We start from the raw sequence: 26,770 nt of genomic DNA, 5'->3' as shown, positions 1-26,770 counted from the left end.
TAGATTTCTCTCTCTTCATTCATTTACTTATATATTTTTTGAGACAATAGTCTGGCAGCTGTTATTGAACTCAAGCAATCCTCCTGCCTCTGCCTCCCAAATATTAGGATTAAAGGTATGCACCACTGCACCTGGCTCCTATAGATTTATTTCTAACTTAATCTATATAAGAATAAGTTAAAAACACCATAAGGATACAAATCCAGAAGGTGGGACCTTCTACAGGACAATGGACCTATTTCTTTAGTAGGTCAATTGCATAAAAACCAATGAGGAACTACTCTAGACTCAAAGAACCTTAAGAGAACTAATAACCAAATACAATCTTTAGATAGTGCTTGGATTCTGATTTAAACAAGTCAACTAGAAAAAGACAATTTTGAAACAATAAGGGGATTTTGAATATGGATACAAAGGTAGTATCAAGGTGTAGGGTACGGTGGCTCATGCCTATAATCCTCGCATTCTGGGAGGCTGAGGCAGGAGGATCTCTTGAGCTCAAGAGTTCAAGAACAGCCTGAATAAGAGCAAGATCCTGTTGCTACTAAAATTAGAAAATGTAGCTGGGTGTCATGGTGTGTGCTTGGAGTCCCAGCTACTTGGGAGGCTGAGGCAGGAGGATTGCTTGAACCCAAGAGTCAGAGGTTGCAATGAGCTATGATTACACCACTGCACTCTACCCAGGCAACAGAGTGAGACTCTGTCTCAAAAACAAAACAAAACAAATTCTGGTTTTGAAAAATAATGCAAAAAATAGAAATGACCAAATAAATTCACTTATATAGCGGCAAATTTTCTAAATAAAATATTAGGAAATAGAATCCAGAAATATATTTTAATATCTACACAATTATACACACATGTTATTAACAGTTTAATTGCTCACGATTCTTTCTTACATTCCTCTGAGTTCTTGCTAAAGTACATACCTTACTAGAATTTTAGTAAAGGATTGTGAATAGTAAACAATTCAGGGCACATATGTATTTTTAAATGTATTTATTTCACCTCTACTCTTTAAAGAAAGTTCAGCTAATTACAGAATTCCAAATGGACAGTTGTTTTCCCTCAGCATTTTGCATATACAACACCATCACCTTCTGACAGCTCTTGTTCACGAGAGTTATGCTGTCAATTTGTCATTTCTTTGTATGTAATTCATCTCTTTTTTGTAGATTATATTTTTCGTTTTTTGTTTAATGCTTTATAGTTTTGCTACAGTGTTTCTAGGTAGAAATTTATTTTTACTATCTTGTTTAGTAACAATGAGATTTTTCAATTCAAGCTTTGGTGTTACTTCATTTCTGGAAAATTTGCAGTCATTTTATTTTCAAACATCGCATCTTTTTCATTCTGCTTATTTTCTTCTGCAAATTCTACTGGATATATTTCTCAGCTTCTTACTCTACCCTCCATTGCTTTTCCTTCTCTATCTTACTGTGCTTCGATCTAGAAGCTTTTCAGTGCTATATTCCAATTCATGAGTCCTCTCTGTTCAAAAATATCAGTGTAGCATTGGGATAACTTATTGAGGGTTGTTATTATTCTCAGTGACTATACTTTTTACTTCCAAGATTTCCAATTTGTTCCTTTCCAAATCTTCTTGTTCTTGTTTCATGGATGTTGCTTCCTTCCTTCGTCTTTGAGCAGTTAATTAATTATTTTAAAGTTCTCAGATTAATCTCTATATCCCCAGGTGTTAATTCTTTCATTTGTTGAATTTATGAAATATTTTTATCATGATAGACTCACTCATGTGCTTAAAATTTCTTAAAGAGCCATTCCTGCTTGGGAGTTCTCTTTCATATGCACCCTTTCTTTTCATACGATCTATATTTGCTTCAGCTCTGGTCCAAATGGGTCTCACAGGTCCAAACCAGTCTTACATTAATTGGCAGATTAACTTGCATCTTTTAATCCATATTAATGATTTAATTTTGGACCTTGCACATGTGTTGTATAGACTCAGTTCAGATACTCAGCTTCTTTACTTTTTAAAGTAAAGAATGTATAGATTCAATGCTCTCCAACGCAAAAATATACATCTAAAATATTTTAATAAACAACATATCCAATTTAAGAGAATTAGTTCTTTCTTTTTGATAATCAATTTGAGGATAAACAACCAATGATTTATGAACTATAGTTGGGAAAATGACATCAGGCATGCCCTGGTTCTCCACAAATCTCTTCTCAGTGTCCATTTTATGTCTAGCAGTGAAGGCCTCCTAGTGTGATTCCACTTTGCAAAAGATCCTTAAAGTATCTCCATTCCAGATCCTGTATATCCAAGAATTGTTTTTCTGAAAAAGAATCATATATTCAAAGAATCACATGGTGTTATTATTCAACCTCCCGTTACACAGAGATGCTTCATGGACAGAATAAACTTCTGATTAACTTGAATCTCCTTCTCTTTCTGACAAAAAGCTGTTTTTAAAGCTTTATAAACAAAGGGAGACCCTATGATGTTACCTGAAGCCCTCTCCTAAATAGGAAAGTGGGTGGGTCTGGCAGACTGGGCTTGAGTGGACCCTGCAGGGCCTCGGCAGGTAGTGGAGCGCCTCACTCTGCGCTTGGATACTAACAGCATGTGCAAATGGAGAGCCCTGCAGGGCACTGAGCCGCACAGGGAGGACAGAAGGACCCTAATAAGTGGTTAAAATAACAAGGAAGATTGACCAGAAGTATATAGATTGTTTTAGTGTCATTTGCTTCAAGATGCTAATGTAAGCCCTGAGTATAAAAGGTCAGCGGCTCAGGTAGAATTTGGCTGTTTCCCATACTCTTTCAGGGCCTACCAGCTTGGAGTGTCATTAGTAGTTTCAATCCCTTCAAGGAACCAGTGAGCCAAGGAGAAGCAAGCCAAGATAAATGGCATGTTCCCCCACTCAGCAGACATCCCCCTTTCCCTTCCCTTCAGCTCCTTTCATGACTAAATACACTGTAAAGCTAAAAACAACAACAAAAGCAAGGCTGAGTTAGCAGCTTGAGTGTAAAACCAGGGACTACAGAGCCAAGATCAATATAAAGAGCATAGGAGAATAACAGGTACAGTGGACAAGCAGAGGGCTGGTCTATTTCTGGTAGGCGACTGTACCATCCTTCCTGGGTGGTGACATTTCAGTAGGTTGCCTGTGACATTTCAGGGGTTGAGCAGGCACTGCCGCTGCCCCAGCCAGCCTCCCTGGGTCTGCCTGGTAGGGAGTCTTTATATATATCCTGGACACACCTGAAATAGAAGACAGGTGCTGGGGACTGTTGCTGTTCAACAGTTTGTCCCCAAGGCCAATTGCCAAGTTTCAGGGAGTTTGACAAGATCTTTGCAGGCCTGGCATAGCAAGAAGTGGTGGTAAAAAGAAGGAGGGGATATTTGGAAAGAGAAGGCCACAGAGTTGATGATTTTGACAACTAAAGAGCTTTTTTTTTTTTTTTTTGAGACAGAGTCTCGCTTTGTTGCCCAGGCTAGTGTGAGTGCCGTGGCGTCAGCCTAGCTCACAGCAACCTCAAACTCCTGGGCTCGAGCGATCCTTCTGTCTCAGCCTCCCGAGTAGCTGGGACTACAGGCATGAGCCACCATGCCCGGCTAATTTTTATATATATATCAGTTGGCCAATTAGTTTCTTTCTATTTTTTTTTTTATAGTAGAGACGGGGTCTTGCTCTTGCTCAGGCTGGTTTTGAACTCCTGACCTTGAGCAATCCGCCCGCCTCGGCCTCCCAGAGAGCTAGGATTACAGGCGTGAGCCACCGCGCCCGGCAACTAAAGAGCTTTATGTCATGATCTGTGTTAGACACTATAGGTTGGCTTCCTCCATACCCACTCCAATCCTCTTCTGCCTACCTCTGCTACAGCGAGGGCTCACTAAGAACTCAATTCGCCAGCCTTCCTTGCAGGAAGGAGTGATGATTGGACACAATTCTGGCCAGCAAAGTGTAGAAAGAAGTCATCTGAGGAGGGGTGTTCTGGAAAACCATTTCTTCCCTATTAAAAGAGGACAGAAATACCAACGTGGCCCTCTGTCCTATCCCACCTCTTCCTGCCTGGAATGTGGCCATAGCACCTACAGATGATGGAGATGTCTGTTAGACGTGAAGATAAAAGCCACACACAAAATGATGGTGAAGACTGGGTCCTGGGAGACATCAGAGAGCATTGTTGCACAGAGAGTAGAGCCATGGTTATCAGAGACTGGGGAGGAGAGGGAGGCGGGAAGGATGGGGAGAGGTTGGTCCATGGGTACAAAGGTACGACTAGATAGGAGGAGTAAGTTCTGGTGTTCTCTGGTGTTCCACTGCACAGTAGGGTGAGGATGATTAACAGGATATGGTATATTATAAAATAGCTAGAAGGGCGGCTTTTGAAGATCCTCACCACAAAGAAATGATAAGCCCATAAGGTGATGGTCCCTGCTAAATACCCTGATTTGATCATTGGACAACATAGATATATACGGAAACATCAAATTGTACCCCACAAATATGTACAATCACAATGGGCCCATTAAATAAATGAATAAAAAGCATTGTTCCACCCTTGTCTTCCTACCTTCAGAATTTTAAATATATAAGAAAAACAACCCCTATTTGGTTTCTCTGTTATTTTTGGTAAAACACACTCCTAACCTACATGATTGTACAGGATTTTAGCCTGAGCAAGAGAGGTTCATAGGATAGGAGAAGAGCAAAATGGCAACACCTCCTCTCTTTTCCTCCCCCAGAGCTTGGGATATGTCTCCGGGGAAAAGGTGTGCGTATTCTTTGGCATACAAGGAATACTAAAGTTCTTCTGGACTGAGTAGAAGAGTAGAAGATGAATTGTTGCAATATCAATTAAACCTAAGGAATTACTGAATATCCTTCATATGGATGCCTATCCCAGAAATTGCCCTGCAGAATCTCAGGAAATGAGGGTCATGTAGACAGAGAAGAGACTCCACATGAAAGGCCCCCAGAAGTTAGGTAGACAGCGGGCAACACAGGCATTAGGAAGAAAGGACAATTCGGCCCCTATTGGCAGCAAAGTCATAAATGTTCAAGATCTTATCAAACATCCAGAATTCTTCTTCAATAGGTTTTTGACTAGTTCTTCTTATTGATTCTCTTGCTTTTCATGCTTTTTCCTCTCTGGTCCCAGACTTTACTTGTATAGTTTGCAGATTACCTAAGCCAGTCCTACAATTGCTCCAATTTCTACCCCTGCCTATCCTCCAAAACACACAAAAAACAACTCTATCAAAGTCATATTTGAAACCTGCAGTAAGCTCTGTCAAGATGTCAATGTCGGGAGTTACACCAAAGGCTCTTTCGGTTCTTTGGACCAAATGTGCTCAGAGTAGTCAACCTGTTCCTTTAAATCTGTTCCTTCTGTCTCTCCCACTACCTTCAAGATAAAAATGATGGTGTCAACATATTTGCTGTGAAAATGGTCTTATCTTGAATCAAGAACTTACTTCAGAGGGGTGAAAATGTTGATTTAATCTATTTTTATAGCTCCTCAGAATGACAAATAATACCTCCCTTCTATTACATAAGTAATATGGAGAGCTGAAGTATAAAATACTCCCTTCTCGTTAAAAGTTAGCATCATATGTATTATGTATTTATTTTAACTTTCCCTGTGTGGCCTTTGGCCTTTTATGGGTCCCTCTCCATTAAAGGACCAGAAATGAGAGTTCCTTCCCATTGGTTGTGGCCTCTGTTGAAAGCCCAGATATAGAAGTAAGGAAAGGATAATTTGGTCATGAACAAAAAGATCTCTTAAAAAGTCCCTTAATTGCAGCAAAGCCAAGATAATACTCAGCTAACTTCATGTAACAAGAAACAAAGAGCTGTGGGTGGTTTGGGGTCCAAGTCTAAACGGCTCATTTCATAAAGGAGCGTCTAAGTGATGTATCTAAATAATACACCTTTTCAAGAACGACTCTGGGACTCGAGCCTGGAATTTCATGTTCTCTGTTGTGCACTGTATCGCCACTCCTGCAGCAGCTATGAAGCCCAGAACTGCAAGATTTCCATGGGTCAACATTTGACTATTTCTGCTGTAGAAACTGATGTAAAATTTGCCGTAAACTTTCCACTCCCTTTCTCCCACACGGCCTCATCTGTTTAGATTACCTGAGTCAACTAGGAGGTATTTAGGAATTTTGTCTTCGAAGGGGGACTTTTCCAGGCTGACCTTGAGAAGGCCTAGCCTGCATAAAACTCTGGTGCTCTGAAACTTCTTCAGGTTGGCCAACCGGGTCACAGCCTTCGCGTGCTTCTCAAGAATCTCCGGGGGAAAGGTGTGCGCAGGCGCGGGGATTCCGCACTGCCACAGCCGCTGCCCGGAGCTGGAGGTTCCCTCCGCCGGCGACTGCGAGCCCGCCTGCAGGCTGCGGTGCAGGAGCTCCGCCATGGCCTCCGCCCGCTTCTCCTCCTCTTTAACCACCGTGCACATGAAAACACGCTGGGGATCTCTTCCCGTGACAGCGCCCCTGGCAAAGGACATGGCGTTAAGGTTTTCAGTAAGCATTTTCTGTGCTTCATCAAGTGAAATACCACATGTTTTTAGGAGATTTAATTTCTTGCTCTTCTTACTGAAATTCTCAACAAATGCATATAATTCTGGCAGCTGTGGGGGGAAAAAAGTGGGAAGTCATGAGATCGATGAACATGTAATAGGCTGGCGGACCCTGAAACAAGGAAGATAACAAACAACCACAAAAACAGAAGCAGTTCTCTCTGGAAGCTCTCTTTGCCTGACTAAACCAACTCAACAGTGGCCCTGTAAGACCCAAAACTAGCCTAACCAGCTCTCTGCTTCTGTAACCACACTTGCTTTTAGAAAACCAAGACCCCACACCCCTTCCGCCCTTCCAAGAAATAGCTGTTATAGCTGTTACAAGTTCCCAGAACTAAGTGCAACCAGTTATACAAGACAAGACCAGTGAAATTTCCCCACCCTAAACTCCCTAACCACCAGCTGCGGTTTTAGCTTATAAAAAACCCCCCAAGCTTAAAAGTGGCGCGGCAGCTCCCCTAGCTTGCTGTCCACCCCTGGGCTGCGCTAAAAATAAAACCTCCTGCTCTTTTGCATCAAGCCTCTGGACTCTGAGTCTTTTTGGGCGGTCGTCTCTCTCCCAAACGGGCTGTACATGTCTACGGCCCAACGGCCCGGTGGAAAAGAGACCAGAAGGTCAAATCTCAGATTCTTTTCCCGAAAGACGTACTATTTAAACACGTCTCTTAAACTCCCTGTTATAAAATGAGCCACTTACACTTGGACTCAGAAGTCTTGAAGATCTTTTCAACTCTAAAATTCTATGAGTGACCTTGGAGACAGACAGCTGCCGGAGGTCATGACCTTTGCTTGTTTTGAATAATGCTACATTTCTTTCAGAGCAGAAAGACGGCCAGGTCATCTAGACTTAACACTTCATCCTGGTTCCAGAGAGCTCAGAATGTTCAGGAAGGCAGTGCACAGGAGGCTGTAATAATCGTTATTCACTGGAATACTTTACCAAAGCAAATGGTTGTGTTTGTGGAGTGTTGTTTGGGAATAGTTGTTGGCAGAAAACAAACCAAAAACAATAAATTATTTCTCAGAGTATCTTTTCCTGTCTAAAATCCTATATTGAAGGAATAAACTCTTGTTTTCTACAGCATCCTGCCTACAGAGCCCATCATTCCTAAAGAGGCTTCTCAGGCCATTAAACTGGAAGGCTCAGGTTCGAGCCAAAATCTGGGTCACTTCTCTCAACGCTGAGTTTCCTTTCATTTATTTATTTATTTGTTTTGAGATGGGGGATCCCTGAGTTCCCAAGCTGGTCTCAAATTCCTGGGCTTAAATGATCCTCCCAAGTAGCTGGGACTACAAGTGTGAGCCACCACGCCTGGCTCAGGGGTTCCTTCTAATCCTAGTTGGTTCTACTGCAAGGGCAACAAATAGAAAGTGAACTAAGGTTGGCAAATGGCTCTTTAAAACCCATACTACTATCGAGAAAACGGCTCAGCACTCTCGCTCACCTGACCTGGGAAGAGCTCTATTTTGCCCAACAAAAAATGCTAAGTCACTGAAGTGGAATGTTGGTACTCGCTGTAGCTCCCAGGTGCGTATTCAATAGCTTGAATTTCTACAGTTCTTGAATATAAAGTTTCCTGCATGCATTATGAACCTGTAAGCACATACCGAGCATTGGGGCGACACTGCCTCAGTGCTGTCTTCAGCCGGGCTGGCGTCTCCCAGTGGGAACATTGTGCTGGGGTTTTATTCGCTAACTCCTATAAAAGCAGCATAGGCAAAAACAAAAATCAAGGATCAAAATTCAGATAAAATACAAAGGGAGAGGATTAACACTTTTTAAATCTTCAAACGTTGTGAGTGGGACACTTAAGATTTTATATCATTGAAATTTTTCTTTTGTTTTTCTCTTTTAGTCTAGGTCTGCCAAATTTATCATGTTTCAACCAAACATTTTCTCTGAAACATCCCAAATTCTTATGTACCATGTATATTCAGGTTTAATACTAGGTCCATGAATCCTGTATGAATTGTTTTTTATTTTTGGCTTACATATTTTGATTAATTTTCAATTCATTTTAAGAAAAACTCATGCACTTCCTTATGCAGAAAAAGTGTTTTTTATTTAGGAGAAAAAGGCTCAGATGTAATAATAATAATAATAAAGAACATTTTGAAATATTTGCTTTGTGCTAGATACTCTACTAGGCTTTTTTTTTTTTTTTTTTTTGAGACAGAGTCTCACCCTGCTGCCCAGGCTAAAGTAGAGTACTGTGGTGTCAGCCTAGCTCATAGCAACCTCAAACTCCTGGGCGTAAGCAATCCTCCTGCCTCAGCCTCCCGTGTAGCTGGGATTATAGGCATGCACCACCACATCTGGCTAATTCATATATATATAATATATATTATATATTAATATTATATATTAATATATTATATTATATAATAATTATATTAATATATAATAATAATTATATATTATATAATATATATTAATGTATATATATATATTTTTTTTTTAGTTGTCCAGCTAATTTCTTTCTATTTTTTTGGTAGAGACAGGGTCTCACTCTTGCTCAGGCTGGTCTCGAACTCCAGAGCTCAAACAATCCACCCACCTCGGCCTCCCAGATTGCTAGGATTACAGGCATGAGCCACCATGCCCTGCCTCTACGAGGCATTTTGCAAATAGAGTTCCTTTAATACCTTAGTGAAGGATTAAAAATGGCCATGGAATCTTCACAATTTTTCTCATTAATAAGTAAGTGGCAGTTAGGTCCCCTCCCACACTTGACTCTGGGCTGGCCTTATGCTTGGCTTTGACCAATAGCTGTGACATCGTGTCAGTGATGTCCTGTGAGGCCTTCAGAAGCTTTGTAGCTTTACTTCATTCACACCCTTGGGAGCCTGGGCCACCACGAGGAGAGGTCTGAGGCCCCTTCTGGAGAGACCGTGTGAGGTCAGCAGCCAGCACCAGCCACTAGACCTGTACGCGAAGCCATCTGGGTCCACCGGCCCCAGCTCTCGATGACTACAGCTACACGAGTGACCCCAGCTGATCCCAAATGGAGAAGAACCGCCTCCCAGCTGAGCCAGCCAATTTTAAAGTGATGATAAATAATGAATTACTGTTGTTTTAAGCCACTAAGTTTTCAGTGGATTGTTATATAGCAATGAATACAGATAAACCCCATGACACTCCGCATTCTTGGTTTAACTTATCCAGTGAGACCTTTATTGGTAAGTAAGGGAGTGTGTGGAGGGAAAATGTATTCCTGGGCACCACTGTGTCCTGACTGGCTGCTGCAGCCACTGACGTAAGTGTCTGAGATGAAACACTCATTTGGTGTTTGGGATGCAGCAAAAACAATTACATTCCTCCCTCATTCCAAAGCAGAAAAACCCATTCTAGGTTTGTGTGTGTGTGTGTGTGTGTGTATATATATATAGGCATTGTCTGTTATAGTCACTACTGAGATTACTATATCAATGTATAGGGCAAAAAAAGGAATACAGTGCAGCATGCCCACCACAGACCTGTCTGTTCCCAGCCAGCAAACATGACTTGATTCCTGCAAAAGAAAATATTTCTCTAACCTGCTTCATCTAAAACCTCTCAGTGTCCTCGAGCCAGCCACCGCTGCTACCTTTCAGCAGTGCTGTCCACCACGGAAGGCTGCCTTCTCCCATCACCCTGGGACAAGAAATCTTCTCACTTCTCCTCCTGGCAGAAGAGGGCGCGATTTAAACACACACACACACACACACACACACACACACACACACACACACACACACACACACACACACACACACACACACACACACGACTTCAGTCAGCAGTGCCAACTCGGGCAGATGCCGTCCAACTTCAGCAGTCAATCCTGCCGCTCTCCACACACGTGTTCAAAGCAACATTTAGGAACCGTGGGCTCACCCCGGTATTGCAGTGGCGTTGACGGCGGGCACGGGGCACAGAGGGGTTTAGGCTCCTGCGGCTCCTCTGAGCTGCAGCTGGGGCCGTCTCCCTCTCACTGAAGCGTCGGGATTCACAATGCTGAAACAGATCATTCGCCAAAGATGCTTTCCCACACTTCAACGTTGACTTCACCTCATCCTTTTAACCTCAGGCTTTTTGCCCGAGCCAAGCCAATGCCCACACCTCAGCCGCCCTTCCGTCCGGCCTTTCCCGGAGAGCGTTCCTGGGGAAGTCGCGGGAACAGCGACGCCCTGTTGCGAGCCAGCCCCCAGCGCAGCTCTTGCTGGGGCTCCTGAGCACTCTACTCATCAGTCGCTGCCCCTGCAACTTCCCACAGTGAATTCTGCTGCTGCCGAGAAGAGCGAGGGCCCCTCACACGAGCTCCCGGGGGTGGGACCCTCTTCTCCACTCGCGCCCACAGCCAACTCCCCCCTTCCCTCCAGTCCCGGAGGAAAAGCTCTCTCGGCTCATCTCCTGTCAGTTTCCTCTCCCCCGCGGGCGTGTGCTTCATCCTCCTCATGACTGCTGTGGACTATCTCCCCCGCCATTGTCCCCCCCCCCTTCAACAAGGACTCTTCTTTTTCTTCCTTCCTGCTGCTCTATCACTCTCTCTTATCTCCAATCTCATGTTTCCCCAATGGCGTATTCTCCTCTTTACAAACGTGCAAAGTCTCTTCCATCTGGGGGAAAAATACAACTTCTCAACTCTGATCTAAATACCACCAATTATGGACCTGTGTCTCTTCTTTACCTGAGTACTTGCTATTTTTATATTCTTATCATTTAATCTTCTGTATAATTGCATTTAGCTTCCACCGTAGCTGATGCACTAAAATTGATTTTTTTTTTTTTGTCTTTTTGAAATAGGGTCTTGCCCTGTTGCCTCAGCTAGAGTGCAGTGGTGTAGCCATAGCTCACTGAACCTCCTGGGCTGGAGATCCTCCTGCCTCAGCTTCCCGAGTGACTGGGACTACAGACATGTGCCACCATGTCCGGCTGATTTTTCTGTTTTTTGTAGAGACAGGGTCTCGCTCTTACTCAGGCTGGTCTCATGTGATTCAACCTTCTGGCCTCATGCGATTCAACCTCCTGGTCTCAAGCAATCCTCTTGCCTTGGCCTCCCAAAGTGCTAGAATTACAGGTATTAGCCACCATGCCCAGCCTTAAAATTGAATTCTTAAAGGTAATAGGGACTTGTTAATCATCAATTCTATTAACAGTGTAGTTTTTATAGACCTCATTTTTCTCCATATCAACTAATAACTATCCCCTCATTTTTAGAAATTTCAATAGATTTAAGGGGTATAGGTGTTTTTGTTACATGAATGAATTGTATCATGTTAAGTCAGAGTTTTTAGTGTACCCCTCACCAGAATAGTGTACATTGTACCCGATAGATACATTTTTATTCCTCCTCCCTCCGTCCCCTGGCCTTCTTAGTTTTCAACATCTATTACACCGCCTTGTGACCATATATATCCCTCATTTAGCTGCCACTTATCAGTGAGAACATGTGGTATTTGATTTTCCATTCCTGAAATACTTCCCTTAGGATACTGGTCTTTAGTTCCATTCAAGTGGCTGTACATGACATTATTTCATTCCTTTTTGTGGCTAAGTGTATTCCATGGTATATGTATACCATATTTTCTTTATTGGTTCATCAGTTGACAGGTACTTAGGTTGATTCCATATCTTTGCAACTGCAAATTGTGCTGTAATAAACATTTGCATACAGGTGTCTTTTTTGTAAAATGACTTCTTTTCCTTTGGGTAGATACCCAGTAGTGGGATTGCTAGATCAAATGGTAGGTCTACTTGTAGTTCTTTGAGGAATCTCCATGCTGTTGTCCATAGATGTTGTACTAGTTTACATTCCCAACAACAGTGTATAAGTATTCCCTTTTCACTGCATCCATGCCAACATCTATTGTTTTGTGATGTTTTAATAATGACCATTCTGACAGGGGTAAGATGGTAACTCGTTTTAATTTGCATTCCAATGACTGGTAATGTTAAGCATATTTTCATATGTTTGTTGACCATTTTTCTATCCTCTTTTGAAGAAAATCTGTTCATATTTTTTGCCTACTTTTTAATGGGGTTATTTGCTTTTTTCTTGCTGATTTGTTTGAGTTCTTTGTAGATTCTGGATATTAGCCCTTTGACAAATGTACAGTTTGTGAATATTTTCTCACACTCTGTAAATTATCTATTTACTCTGGTGATTATTTCCTTTGCTGTGCAGAAATTTTTTAGTCTAATCAAGTCCCATTTATTTATTTTTGTTGTTGCTGTATTTGCTTTGGGGGTCTTAGTCATAAATTCCTCACATAGGCCAAAGTCCAGAAGAGCTTTTGCTACATTTTCTTCTAGAATTTTTATGGTCTCAAGCCTTACATTTAAGTCTTTAATCCACCTTGAGTTAATTTTTGTATGTGGTAAGAGATACAGATCCTGTTTCATTCCTCTGCATATGGCCATCCAATTTTCCCTGCACCATTTATTGAACAGGGCGCCATTTATCCAGTATATGTTTTTGTCTGCTTTGTCAAAGATCATTTGGTTGTAGCTATATGGCTTCATTTTGGGGTTTTCTATTCTGTTCCATTGGTGTATGTGTCTATATTTCTACTATAACCATACTCTTTGGTTACTATAGTCTTGTGGTATTATTTGAAGTCAGATAATGTGATTCCTTCAGATTTTTTTTTTTTTTTTTTTTTGAGACAGAGTCTTGCTCTGTTGCCCTGGGTAGAGTGCTGTGGCATCATCATTGTTCACTGCAACCTCAAATTCCTGGGCTATAGTGATCCTTCTGCTTCAGCCTTCCAAATAGCTGGGACTATAGGTACACACCACGTCTGGCTAATTTTTCTATTTTTAGTAGAGACAGGGTCTTGCTTTTGCTCCAGCTGATCTTGAACTCCTGACCTCAAGTGATCCTCCTGCCTTGGCCTCCCAGAGTGCTAGGATTGCAAGTGTGAGCCGCCATGCCCAGCCTCAGATTTGTTTTTGTGCTTAAGATTGCTTTGGCTATTTGGGCTCTTTTTTGGTTCCATGTAAAGTTTAGAATCGCTTTTTCTAGATCTATGAAAAATGATGTTATTTTGATGGGAATTGTGTTGAAATTATACATCACTTTGGGTAGTATGGACATTTTAACAATGTTGACTCACTACTTTTAGGATAAATTATAAACTCCTTGACCAGACTTATAATGGTTATCCACAATCTACTTCTAATACTTTTCCATCATTTAAAAATCATACATCAATGCTACCACTATGCTATAAAAGTTCTCTCAACTTCAGCCAGCTGTACCAACTCATTTTTTTTCTGAAACAATCTTCTGTGCTTCCATGCATTCTTGCTTTGAGCCTATGTTCATTCTGACTCCTCATTTAATCATCCAGAATGTCTTTCCTCATTTTTTATTCCAATCTAAATAAAAACATAATAGCCAGCCTGAGCAAGATAGTGAGACCCCATCTCTACAAAAAATTAGAAAATTAGCTGGGTGTGGTGGCACACACCTGTAATCCCAGCTATTTGGGAGGCTGATGCAAGAGGATTGCTGGAACCTAGGAGTTTGAGATTGCAAAGAGCTATGATTGCACCACTGTACTTCAGCCTGGCAACACAGTGAGACCCCGTCTGAAAAAAAAGAAAGAAAAAGAAAGAGGAAAAAATAATAGAACTGAAGATGAAAGAAGTACTGTGTTGAATAGTTATTGTGTCATATAAAAGCAAAACATAAATAATAGGAAATGAAAATAAAAAGAAAAAGTTAAAAATTATTTAGAGAAAATTCAGTTATGGTCAACTCATTTTCTGACAAGGTTACCAAGACAATTCAAGGGAGGAACATAGCCTTTTCAATAAATAAATTATTGTGGGACAATTGAATATCCACATGTAAAAGAATAAAGCTGGACATTCCACCTCAATCCTTATATAAAAACTTAAAATGAATTATAAACCTAAATGTTAAGAAACTATAAAACTCCTAGAATAAAACATAGGAGTAAATCTTTGTGATCTTGGGTTAGGCAATCGTTTCTTGGATACAACACCAAAGCATAAGCAACAGAAAAAAACAGATAAATTGAACGTCATCAAAATTAAAAGCTTTTGTGCTTTTGTGAAAAAAAAAAAGCAATGAAAATACAACCCACAGAATGGGGGGAAATACTTGCAAGTCATATATCTGACAAAGGACTTGTATCCAGAATGTATAAAAAACACAATCAACAATAAAAAGACAATCCAATTGAAATATAGGCAAAAGGAACTTCTAGTTTGGTTCTGGTCTGGCATGTAAGGAGCTTGAAAGTTGCCGCTCTTTCCTAACAAAAAATAAAAAGCAGAACAAACTGAAAATTCAACAGCTCTTCTTAGATCTGGCAGACAAATTGTCTCAGGCGAACTGCTGCCCCTTAAGTTGGAGAGACAGACAGGCAAACACAGAGGATCACAGCTTACCAAAGCAGAAATCTCTCCTGGAACCACAGCAGAAACCAGTATAAGAATCCCGTACAGCTTTCAACAAAAAATTACAAGGCATGCAAAAGGGCAAAAAGTACAGTTTGAAGAGACAGAACAAGCACTAAAACCATACTTAGATATGACAGGAATGTTGGAACTATTGGACTGTAGCTTTAAAACAACTGATTAATATGCTAAGGGATCAAATGGAAAAAGTAGGCGACATGCAAGAACAAATGGCTAATATAAGCAGAAAGATGGGAATTATAAGATAGAATTAAAAAGAAACACTAAATGTCAAAAACGCTATAACAGAAATGCAGAATGCCATTGATAGGCTCATTAATAGACTGGACAAGACTGAGAAAGAATCTGAACTTGAGGATATATCAATAGAAACTTTCAAGCCTGAAAAGCAAAGAGAAAAAACACTAAAAAAAAATTGAAACAGAATATCCAAAAATATTGGGACAACTACAAAAGATGTAACATGTGCATAATGGAAATACCAGAAGAGAAGAAAAAGAAACAAACAGAAGAAATATTTGAAGCAAGGATGACTGAGAATTTCCCCCAAATTAGTATCGTACACCAAACACAGATCCCGGAAGCTCACAGAACACCAAGCATGATAAAAGTAAACAAAACAAAACAAAATCTCAAGAAACTACACATAGGCATATCATATTTAAACTTCAGAAAACCAAAGACGAAGAAAAAAATCTTGAAAGAAAACAGAAGAAAAAGACACCTCACCTATGTGGCACAAAGGTAAGCATTATATCCTACTCCTCAGAAACCAGGTAAGCAGGGAGTGGAGTGAAATATTTAAGGTGTTGAGAGAAAAAAAACTCTACTGGCCTAGAACTCTGTATCTTATGAAATTATCCTCCAAAAGTAGAGGAGAAATAAGGGCAAACATTGAGGGACTTTGTTGCCAGTAGACCTGACTTTAAGAAATGTTAAAAGATTTAGATAGAATGAAAATTATTATTTATATATATATAGGTCTGAAACTCAGATCTACATAAGGGAAGGAAGAACATTAGAGAAGAAATAAATGTAGGTTAAAGTAAAATGTTTATGTTTCTTATCCTGAATTGATCTAACAGATAACAATTTGTTCACAATAATAATAGCAAAAATGTATTCAATGATTACAGCTTACTATAAGTAAGTGAAATGAATGACAGCAATGATACAAGGGACAGGAAGGAGAAATTAGTATTATTTTGTTATCATAAGGTACTTGCAGTACCCATGATGTCGTATAGTGTTATTTGGAAAGTGGACTTGGATTGGTCGTAAATGTATATTTCAAACTCTAGGGCAACCTCTGAAAAAATAAGAAGAGAGAGAGAATAAGTAACATTGATATGCTAAGAAAGGAGAAAAGTGGAATCATGTAAAATGCTTGATTATTAATAAAACCACAAAAGGCAGAAAGTGTGGAAGACAAAAATAGAAACAAAGAACAAGTATAACAAAATAAACCACAGTAAAAATGTGGTGTATATTAATACAACTATATCATAATCACTTTTATTAAAAACAGAGATTGTCAGAGTAGATCAAAAAAGAAGACACAATTAACCATATGGTGACTAAAGAAACACACTTTCACTCTGGAAGGCAGAGACGGGAGGATCGCCTGAGCTCAGAAGTTTGAGACCAGCCTGAGCAAGAGCGAATTCCCCAGTGGACAGGGCCAAAAACAGGGCGTCACGCAGAGTAAGAAAAGAGACAGAAGAGAAAAAGTGTGGTCAGGGGACTCAAGGCTTTGCAGACCAAGAGCCCCAACCTGTTCTAAAGACATCCCACAGGCAAACAATGTTCTATGCAAACCTGTCTTTACTAAAACTAGAAAACTTAGCCTGAGAGAGTGTGGTGTAACAAATGACAGAGATGTGTGCTGAAACTGATCTCCAGAGATGTTCAAAAGTATTATATATAATAGAAGAAAATGGGAAAAGATATCCAATGATGAGCTCATAATGGAACAAATTGGAGGAAGACACAAAATTATACAGAAATGTCTAATAACAGGAAAATTTTAAAATAGTATTTATACTAAAGAAAAACAGATTCTAAAAAGGTGTCTATAATATAATCCTATTTTATTTTTTAAAAGCATATATGATTCACTTAAAAATGTTAACAGTTCCATCTAGTGGTAAGATTGATTATGGGCAATTTATATTTTCTTCCTTATGGTTCTTTGTGCTTTTATGTATTTTACAATGAGCATTTATTACTTTTGCAATTAAAAAAAACACATTTTAAAATCAGAAAGAAAGAAAAGGAAACAGATGACTTTCTACTGTCTGCAGGAATTGCACATTGTGGAAGACTGCTCAGCAGCTTTCGCTGAGGAGTTAGTTTAGGGGATGCGTGTAAAGTGTCGGTTGTGGTCCCCACAGGGCCGGGCCGGCCGGCCTGGAGCCGGAGCTCCCAGCAAACTGCAGAGCTTGCCTGAGGGGAGCAGGAATGAATGCAGATGGCACCAATTTCTTTTGGTGACAGAAAAGTGCCAAAATTAGATCGTGACATTGGTTGAACGAACTCCGTAAACTTACTAAAAATCACTGGATAGTATGCTAGAAGGAAAGAAATTTATCTTATGTAAATTATACCTTAATAAAGTTGTTTTTTCAAAAGGGAACAAAATTTTAAAGTCAAAACAAAAAAAACTAATCAATCGTACTGTGATCCGCCTGAGGGAAACCTGTGTTGCCAGAAGGGCCTGCCTGGTACATATAAACAGGAATCTACAGGACGCAGCCTGCACTGTCCGGGAAAGACGCGCCTGCTCGTGAGTGCAGCAGCCCAGTGCTCTCAGCAGACGCGCCTTGTGGGTAACCCTGGTAGCACAGCGTGCCCGTGCGATGCCACTGACCATCGGGAATGGCTATGAGAACTAGCCAACATTTTGTGGACATTTACCGTGTGCTGCATGTGGTTCTAAGAACCTAAAGGCATTATCCTGTTTGATCTACTAAAAAACTCTCTGACATGGATATAATTATAATCTCCACTTTACAGGCGAGGAAACTGAGGCACAGAGAGGGGAAGCACCTGACCCATATAACAGAGCTAGTAAGTAGTAGATCTGGGATGAAATCAGTTAGTCTGACTTCAGAACCCACAGCTCTGCATATTTCTCCATAGTACATAAATATGATCTGTGTCACTCATGCACGTTTTGGTGAAATTTAATTTGCTTGTCCTTTTTGCAAAGGACACCTCCTCACCTCTGCCTTCCCTTACCAGTCCCTTCATCAGATAAGCCATATAATTAAGCTAATTGTTTGCATGTGCCTATACAGATGTCCCTGACTTACAGTGGTTTGACTTTTCGACTTTACAATGGTGCGAAAGCGAAATGCATTCAGTAGAAACCGTACTTTGAATTTTGAATTTTGATCTTTTCCCAGGCAGTGCTATGTGGTGTGATGGTCTCCGGTGACGCTGGGCAGCAGCAGTGGCCGCAGCTCCCAAACAAAAGGTGCTCTGCCCTGCAGTAAACTGTGTTCAGTAATTTACAGGAGATATGCAACACCTTTTTATAAAGTGGTCTTTGCATTAGATGATTTTGCCAGACTATAGGCTAACGTAAGGTAGACTAGGGTAGGCTAACGCAAGGTAGACTAGGGTAGGCTAAGGCAAGGTAGACTAGGGTAGGCTAACGCAAGGTAGACTAGGGTAAGCTATGATGTTCAGTAGTTTGGCTGTATTAAATGCATTTTCGACAATGGTATTTTCAATTCATGAGTGAACTATATCCTGTTAACTAAATGTTATTTGAGACAATCTGATTAATATAGTCTTGATTAATCTGATTAACACATTGGAAAATGCTCAACATTTAAATTTGCAAAGGCTGTTAAGAACAAAATGGAATTTCTGTGAAATATTACAATCTTACATTTCCAATTTATGAATTGTGACTACAGCTGTTACATCTGAGAAAGAAAAGTAGCCCAGGGCAGTCTGAAGAATGTGAGGTATGCAAAATTTATCACCAGAGAGACATGAGAATGAGGCCTCAGTTTCATTAACTCCATACCTGGGACTAACTGTTTAAAGGCATTTTGAGTTGTTTTTTTTTTTTTTCCTTTCCTTCCCTGTAGTTTCCAGACTAGCTGATAAATTATCTATCCTCACCCATTATCTGCATGTTCCTGGAATTTGTGATACAAAGAAAAATGTACAACCAGTCGATGGCTTCTGCTATTTTTATGAACCAATGTAAATTCTTGGGAAAGAAGAACCACCTCTTCTCCTTTAAAACCCCCCTGTAACTGCTGATAATCAGAGGATATATGCAGGGCGGCTTGAATCTGTGTCTCTCCAGAGTTGTAGTCCTCAAATTTGGCTCAGATAAACTTTGCACTTATATTTATTCCTTTAGGCCAGCACATTGCTTTTCCCTCTGAAACCCCCACAGAGCCTGTGCCCCACTGGAGAGATCGCCGGGTTTCACGTTTGGGGGTGCTGGTCTCAGTGACAAGACTCTGGGAAGGAGAGAGCCCATAGGGACCTGGGGAGAGGTTCACGTGGAGACTGCTCGAGAGAGGGAGAGGAGCGGAGAGGGCGGCGGAGGACGCCAGTCTTACAGAAACGGAAAAGCACTGGTACCTGGTGTGGGCCGGGGAGATCCGCACCTGCCGCAGTTGCTCGGTGGGGGCAGCGCTCGGGCTGCGGGCCGGGACCCCAGAAGGAAGCAGCCGCCGGCGGTGGAGACCCAGGAGAGGAGCTGTCAGCGCGCAGCAGGCTGGAGGAGGGACAGATTTCCTTCGTGTTTCCCATGAGTAACTCCAACTGCGCCCCCCATCTCTGCACCAACAATCCTTTCTGCTTCCTTCCTTTGATGCCCAAGAAAAGCCGTGAAAGGAGCGGGCCAATGTGTGGAGTGGGGTGTAGCCAGTCTGGAGACCCTGGCCGGGGTCCCCACCTCAGCCTCGTGTGCCATCCTCAAGGCCATGGTGTGCCTCTGGGTGCTCCCGGAAGCCTGAAATGCCAGGCGGCACACGGGAAGGAAAGACGGGAGATGCCGGGCAGGTAGCAGAAGGGCGGGAGAGGGTGGGGCGGATCAGAAACAGTAAAACCCCATCCAATACAATCGCCACGGAAAGCGGCCTGTGCTTAATGTTGGGGTCCCAACAGTCCCCAGGGGACATCATAAATTGCATGAGCCATGGCCTCAGGGGTGGCCTTGATGACTGACAGGCTTGTGGGGACAGGGGACAGGAAGCAGAGCCAGCACCTGGCCGCTGTGGATGACCAGTGCATTCACCTCCACCGTTCACCTGGAGAGAGGACGCTCCCTGCCACTGCCTCCCTCTCCTTTCAGATCCTCGCCTCTGCGAGGCTGTCCCCTCTCAAGGCTGGACAAGGGCGAAGGAGGAGAAAGGACACCGGGTGGGGGCAGCACAAAGCCAGGGCCGAGAGCCCGTGGGCACACGGTCGGCCGGGAGGATGCAGGCACAGAGGGCTGGAGCAGGGCAGGGCTGCCAGTGGTGAAGACGAAGGGAGGAGGGAGACTGCAGGCTCGGTGACAGCTGGGACCCAGCTTCCTGTGACCCTCCTGGAAGGAGATGAAGGAGCCTCCCAACGCTGATTGGTAGAAATGAACCCCAACACCACCTCGTCTTTCCGTCTCTCTCCCACCACCTGCGTCACCCCACCTCTTGTTGCCAAGCCCAGACTGGCTCAACTTTCACTTTTCTGTGTTCCTACAACACCCCGTGACTACACGCGTGGCCGCACTTACCGTCTGTTCTGTGACTGTGCACGTGGCCATCTCCGTGGTGAGTCTCCACACTGGAGCCCCACGGCCTAGCCTCTACCTGGCATGTGCCAATGCTTAGTAACTGTTGAGTAACTGTCCATTGTGACATCTGGACATTCCCAAGGTCACATAAACAGCTATGTGACACTAAGGGGCAGGAGATAATCTTCCTACATGCAGGTAATGGGGGGGAGGACAGTGGAGGATGGAGAGGCATCAGTGAACACTGAGTGGATGAATTCTGAACATGATTTCTCTCTCTCTCTGTCTCTCCCCCCCTCCCTTTCTGAGACAGGGTCTCACTATGTTGCATAGGCCGGTCTCAAACTCCCAGGCTCAGGCCATCCTCCCGCCTCAGTCTCCCAAGGACCCGGGTGAATATAATTTCTAATCCATCAAGTTTTTGCTTTTATTAGACATGGGCAAAGTGCGAAAGAGAAACTGAGGCAGTTGAATAGATGGGAGGCAGACCCACGCTCCCTACACTTGCCCAGACATGGGGAGAAGTGGGCTGGGGCTGCCTGGCTGTGCAGATTCTCTGCCAGACCCATGCAGCTGTGCTTGGAACTCCATCACCACCTTTGGGAAGTTCTTGCAGCAATCACCGAAAATTTTGCTGAAACAACCATTTCCCCAAAATAGAGTCTATTGGGCAAATAGTCTGATTGAGGGCTACTAACTTCTGAGAATTGTGGTAACATATACATAACATAAAACTTACCATTTTAACCTTTTTTAAGTATGCAGTTCAGCGGCATTCAGTACGTTTACACTGTTGTGTGATCATCATCACCTCCTCCCATCTCCAGAACTTTTTCATTTTCCCAACTCTGTGCCCATTAAACACTAACTCCCAGCTGATGAGCATTTGGGTTGCTCCAACCTTTTGCTATTGTGAATAACACTGCTATGAACTTGGATGTACAAGAAAGCTAAACTTGTTCGGCAGAAATTAATAAATACAGAAACCATTAGATATGTTTGATATTATGGAATCTTCAGTAGGGCGACCATGTAATTTACCAGCCAAATGTGGTCACTTCTGAGAGTGAACGGGACCACTGCTAATAATTCTGCGGTGACAACAGGCATATGCTAGGACTGTGTGGGGCAAACTATGCTACAGGCTCATCCTCATCTTTTGGGATGGAATGGCAGCGTTTTGGTGTGGTTAATAATAAACACGGATGGGCAAGGTGCGCATGGTGGTAATCCAAGCACTTTGGGAGGCCATGGCAGGAGGATTGCTTGAGGTTAGGAGTTTGAGATGAGCCAGAGTGATATAGCAAGACCCCATCGATACAGTCTGATCAGTGCCCATAGATGCAGCCTTGCCAGCCCACATCATCTCAGCCTCACCAGTGCCCACATTGGTGGAACTCGCTTTTGCCTCAGGCTCACACTGGTGCGGTGCGGGAAGCGGCATGATTACAGAGCCAGTTCCTCCACCACCTTTCCAGTCACACCAGCCTGTGCAAACCGCACTGCGGCCTGTGAACTCGCACAGGAATCTGAGCGCATGGGTAAGAAGACCCATGCGATCAGATTCCACTGCAGGAAAAAAGAAGGCACTTGTGTCTTTTTTCTTCCGAATCTAATGCGAGTTCAGCCATACAAGCATATGTATGCTTGTTCAGCCATATGAACATGTGAACATATGCTTGTATGGCTGAACTCCACTGCTCAGAGATCGCAGCAGTGTGAACCAGGGCTCACACAGCACACAACATACAACGTCACGCACAACTGAATAGCAATCAGAATATAAATGCACTTACTGTCAATTAAATTGGGTTTCCTACTTCTCGGCTGTCTGCAGAGCCGGATTAAGTTCCCATGGGGCCCTAGGCAGATTACCTGTTTGGGGTCCCCATGCGATAACACTGAGCACTGACCATTTGCGATAATGCTGACTGCTGACAATTTGCATTAATACTGAGCGCTGACCATTTGCATTAACACTGAGCACTGACAATTATCATTACCACTGAGCACTGACTATTTGCGTTACCTGAGTGCTGACCATTTGCATTAGCACTGAGCACTGACAATTTGCGTTATCACTGTGATGCAACCCCCCTAGAAACCACCCCCAACCAACTAACAAACTTTAAAAAAAAAAAAGGCTCTCCTAACTTCAAAAAAAGGTGCCCCCTATCTGCAAAAAAGAAAAGATTTCCTAACTTCCGAAAAAAGAGGCCCCCCTTAACCTCAAAAAATAAAGGCCCTACTAACTGCAAAATAAAAAAAAAATAGACCTCCTAACTTAAAAAAAATAATAATAAATCCTAACTTGTTCTTACCTCGGTCCTCAGGCAGCAGCAGGCTCTAAGCTCGTGACTCGTCTGATCACACCTGAGACTGAGAGGAGGCGTAGAGAGACAGACAGAAGGAGGGGAGTCAGAGAGTGCGGCGCACATTCCACACACGCGCACTGTGGGCCCGAGACGAGTTGGCCGCTAAGCAGGACTGGCAGCAGCGGCAAAAACACCCCGTGGCCTGGATAAATGTCCTCGGCGGGCCACAGTTTGGGACCCCTGGTTTAAAAGCTTGGTTTAATAAACATTTAATCCCCCAAAACAAACAAAGAAACCCCAAAAGTGTTAGGATAAGAATGACCTGTGGACCCCCCGGTTGCCTGGTTCTGCTGGCTAAAGCACAGGTGGCCGACTTGGCAACTCCAGCCCCCAAGGAAGCCACAGCGTGGAACGAGGCTGGGGTGGGGAGGGTCACAGATATTTCCAGTATTTCAAATACCCGAAGGGATCACACACAGCACTTGCTGCCAGGCAGACTGGTGTCTATGCCATGCCGATCAGAACCCTGAGTGCTGTGGTGGGTGCTTACTAGGAACAACTGCAGGTACCAATCACCACTTAGTACAAGCAGGTTCTTGGGAGAGAAGACTTTTCAAGCCCTTGCTGTTCAAAGGTGGCCTGCAGGGCCACAGTGTCGGCTTCTCTCCTGCCTTTGCTAGAAATGCGGAATCCTCAGCCCCCACCTGGAACTTTGTTACCAGAATCTGCTTTTCAACAAGCTCCCTGGGTGACGTATTTGTACCTTCAGGTTTTAGAAGGACTGCTTCACGGCGTGGAGTCCATGGACAGCCAGGAGCAGGTAGTTTACAAAGAAAAGTCAGCGGAAGGCCGGGCGCGGTGGCTCACGCCTGTAATCCTAGCTCTCTGGGAGGCCGAGGCGGGCGGATCGTTTGAGTTCAGGAGTTCGAAACCAACCTGAGCAAGAGCGAGACCCCGTCTCTACTATAAATAGAAATAAATTAATTGGCCAACTAATACATATAGAAAAAATTAGCCAGGCATGGTGGCACATGCCTGTAGTCCCAGCTACTCGGGAGGCTGAGGCAGGAGGATCGCTTGAGCCCAGGAGTCTGAGGTTGCTGTGAGCTAGGCTGACGCCACGGCACTCACTCTAGCCTGGGCAACAAATTGAGACTCTGTCTCAAAAAAAAAAAAAAAAAAAGTCAGTGGAAGTAAGAGCAGCAACTCCACAAGAGCAGGGACCTGGCGAGGCTGGTTTTCTGCCCAGGGAGCATCTCTGGTCCAGAGCCCTTGCCCAGCTGAAGGCTGCATTGATCAGATCCGAAGTCTTCACCGAGGACTTTGTAGGCGAGCGAGGGAGGAAGCCTGTCCAAGGCGACTTAAACGCCTCATGGTCAGCCTCCCGACGCGGGTTGAGGGCAGGGGGGCTCCCTCCACTCCAGTGTGGCGAGGCCCAGCCAGGCGCAGAGACTCAGCTTCTGCTGGGGAGAGGCCCTTGCAAAAGAGCTCCTCCATTAAGGCAGGTTTCTCTGCAGCCAACCAGCCACTAGGAGAATAAAACTTTTCAGGATATTTACAAATAATTTATGGTTCTTTTCAACCAAGTCACTGTAGTCATTTATCTGAAGGAAATACAACCTGCCCCAGGTTTGAATATGGGACAGAAACTCCCTACTTGTGTTGAAACTCACCTTTTCCTAAGCTCTGGCTTTGACTGATAATCTGCTAGTTCATCATCCCTTTCAGCACAGGCAGCCAGGTAAAAGGGACAAGCACTGCAGCATTATTGAGTGGCTACTCTTGGCGGGTGCTGTTGATGTGTGCTTAACTCACCACATCACCCCAAATTCTGAGACTGTTCTACAGAATGTGAAACAGGTTCAGAGAAATGACCTCACCTGTGCCAGGTCACACGGCTACAAAACGACAGAAACCATCATTTGAGCCCAGGTATATCTCACCCCCAAACCTACAGCTTTCCAGCCTCCCAGACCGCACTGACCTCAGGTGAGCTGTCCTGGGGTTTACTCTGGGCCGATGCTGTCTCTGGCCCAGGTCACATCGCCTCTGAGGCTCAGATGAGACCCTGCTGGTGCTCACAGCCAGCGTAAGATCACAGGCTTTTCTGCTTCCTGACCTCTCAGGTAGCAGAGCATGACAAGAAAGGCTATTTTTTGAGGTATTTCCTGCTGAACGAAACCTAGGAAGCATTGGAAATATCAGGGACATCTGGTCTTGTAGGTTTTCCCCAACCCCCTACCCCCCTTCCTGTTTGAGAAAAAGGTCATTCTTGTGGGCCTGGTGACAGAGGGCGGCGACATGCTCTGTAACAGTGAAGCACAGCGGGCCTCTGTCTTCCGGAAACTTTAAGGGGTATTTTAGCCACACGTGGCCTGAGCCCTTCACTGCAGCATCCTGATGTGGAAGAGTGGGCTTCCAACTGTGACCACATGCAGTGAGAGACCGGCCACTCGGGAGGCTCCGGTCACAGCATCTGTGGGCCTACGTGCCACCCAGGGCCACTGCCACACAACGTCATGCAATGACACGCGGGGTTAGTGGGGCGCGGATCAGTGTGAGGCAGAACAGACAGAACCGTCCTGGTCAGGGCGAAGGCTCGCAGGGCATGGCTCTCCCGGTGCTGGAGGATGGAGCCCTTGTGACGAACACAGCTCTGATGCGCCTGGTGGCAAATGAACGTTAAGGAAGCGACTGTATTTGAGCTCAGGAGTTTGAGACCGGCCTGAGCAAGAGCAAAAATACTCTTAAAAAATCTCTACTAAAAAAAATAGAAATTAGCAGAACAACTAAAAATATATATAGAAAACATCAGCCAGGTATGGTGGTACATGCCTTTAGTCCCAACTTTTTGGGAGGCTGAGGCAGGAGGATTGCTTGAGCCCAGGAGTTTGAGGTTGCTGTGAGCTAGGCTGACGCCACGGCACTCACTCTAGCCTGGGCAAGAGAATGAGACTCTGTCTCAAAAAAAAAAAAAAAAAAAAAAGAAGTGACTTCCCTGATGATTAGAGATGTTGAGCATTTCTTCATATGTTTGTTGGCCATTCTTCTGTCTTCTTTAGAAAAATTTCTGTTCAAGTCCTTTGCCCACTTTTTAATGGGGTTATTTGATTTTTTCTTCCTAATTTTCGTGAGTTCTAAGTATATTCTAGTTATCAGTCCCTTATCGGATGCATAGGATGCAAAAATTTTCTCCCATTCTGTAGGTTGTCTGTTTACTTTCATGACTATTTCTTTGGCTGTGCAGAAGCTTTGTAGTTTGATCATGTCTCATTTATTTATTTTTGTTGCTGCTGTGATTGCCTTTGGGGACTTCTTCATAAACTCTTTGCCCAGGCTGATGTCTAGGAGAGTGTTTCCAACTTTTTCCTCTAGAGTTCTAATAGTTTCATATCTTAGGTTTAAGTCTGTTATCCAGCGTGAGTTGGTTTTTTTGAGAGGTGAAAGGTGTGGGTCCTGTTTTAGCCTTCTACAGGTGGCTATCCAGTTTTCCCAGCACCATTTATTGAAGAGAGATTCTTTTCCCCAGCGTATGTTTTTGTCTGCTTTGTCAAAGATGAGATGGCTATATGAGGATGGTTTTATATCAGGATTCTCACATCTGTTCCACTGGTCAATATTCCTGTTTTTGTGCCAATACCATATTGTTTTAATTACTACAGCTTTGTAGTATAGTTTGATATCTGGCATATTAATGCCTCCCATTTTGTTTTT

The 26,770-nt window shown here is 43.2% G+C and overlaps 1 protein-coding gene across 1 annotated transcript; it reads right to left on the bottom strand.

The window, feature by feature from the left end:
- Positions 1-1,360: 1,360 nt before the first annotated feature.
- On the bottom strand, positions 1,361-20,837 carry LOC109731146 (uncharacterized). Its single transcript, XM_020289206.2, has 5 exons — positions 20,742-20,837; positions 19,607-19,742; positions 8,170-8,261; positions 6,117-6,612; positions 1,361-2,303 (listed from the first exon to the last, which is right to left on the bottom strand). The coding sequence occupies exons 3-5, from the start codon at positions 8,233-8,235 to the stop codon at positions 2,212-2,214; spliced, it is 654 nt and encodes a 217-aa protein (XP_020144795.2). The 5' UTR covers positions 8,236-8,261; positions 19,607-19,742; positions 20,742-20,837; the 3' UTR covers positions 1,361-2,211.
- Between the last annotated feature and the right edge of the window lie 5,933 nt (positions 20,838-26,770).

Source organism: Microcebus murinus, chromosome 12, assembly GCF_040939455.1.
Source record: "Microcebus murinus isolate Inina chromosome 12, M.murinus_Inina_mat1.0, whole genome shotgun sequence".
Taxonomy (NCBI): Eukaryota; Metazoa; Chordata; class Mammalia; order Primates; family Cheirogaleidae; genus Microcebus; species Microcebus murinus.
This window is presented reverse-complemented; position numbering and strand designations above follow the sequence as displayed.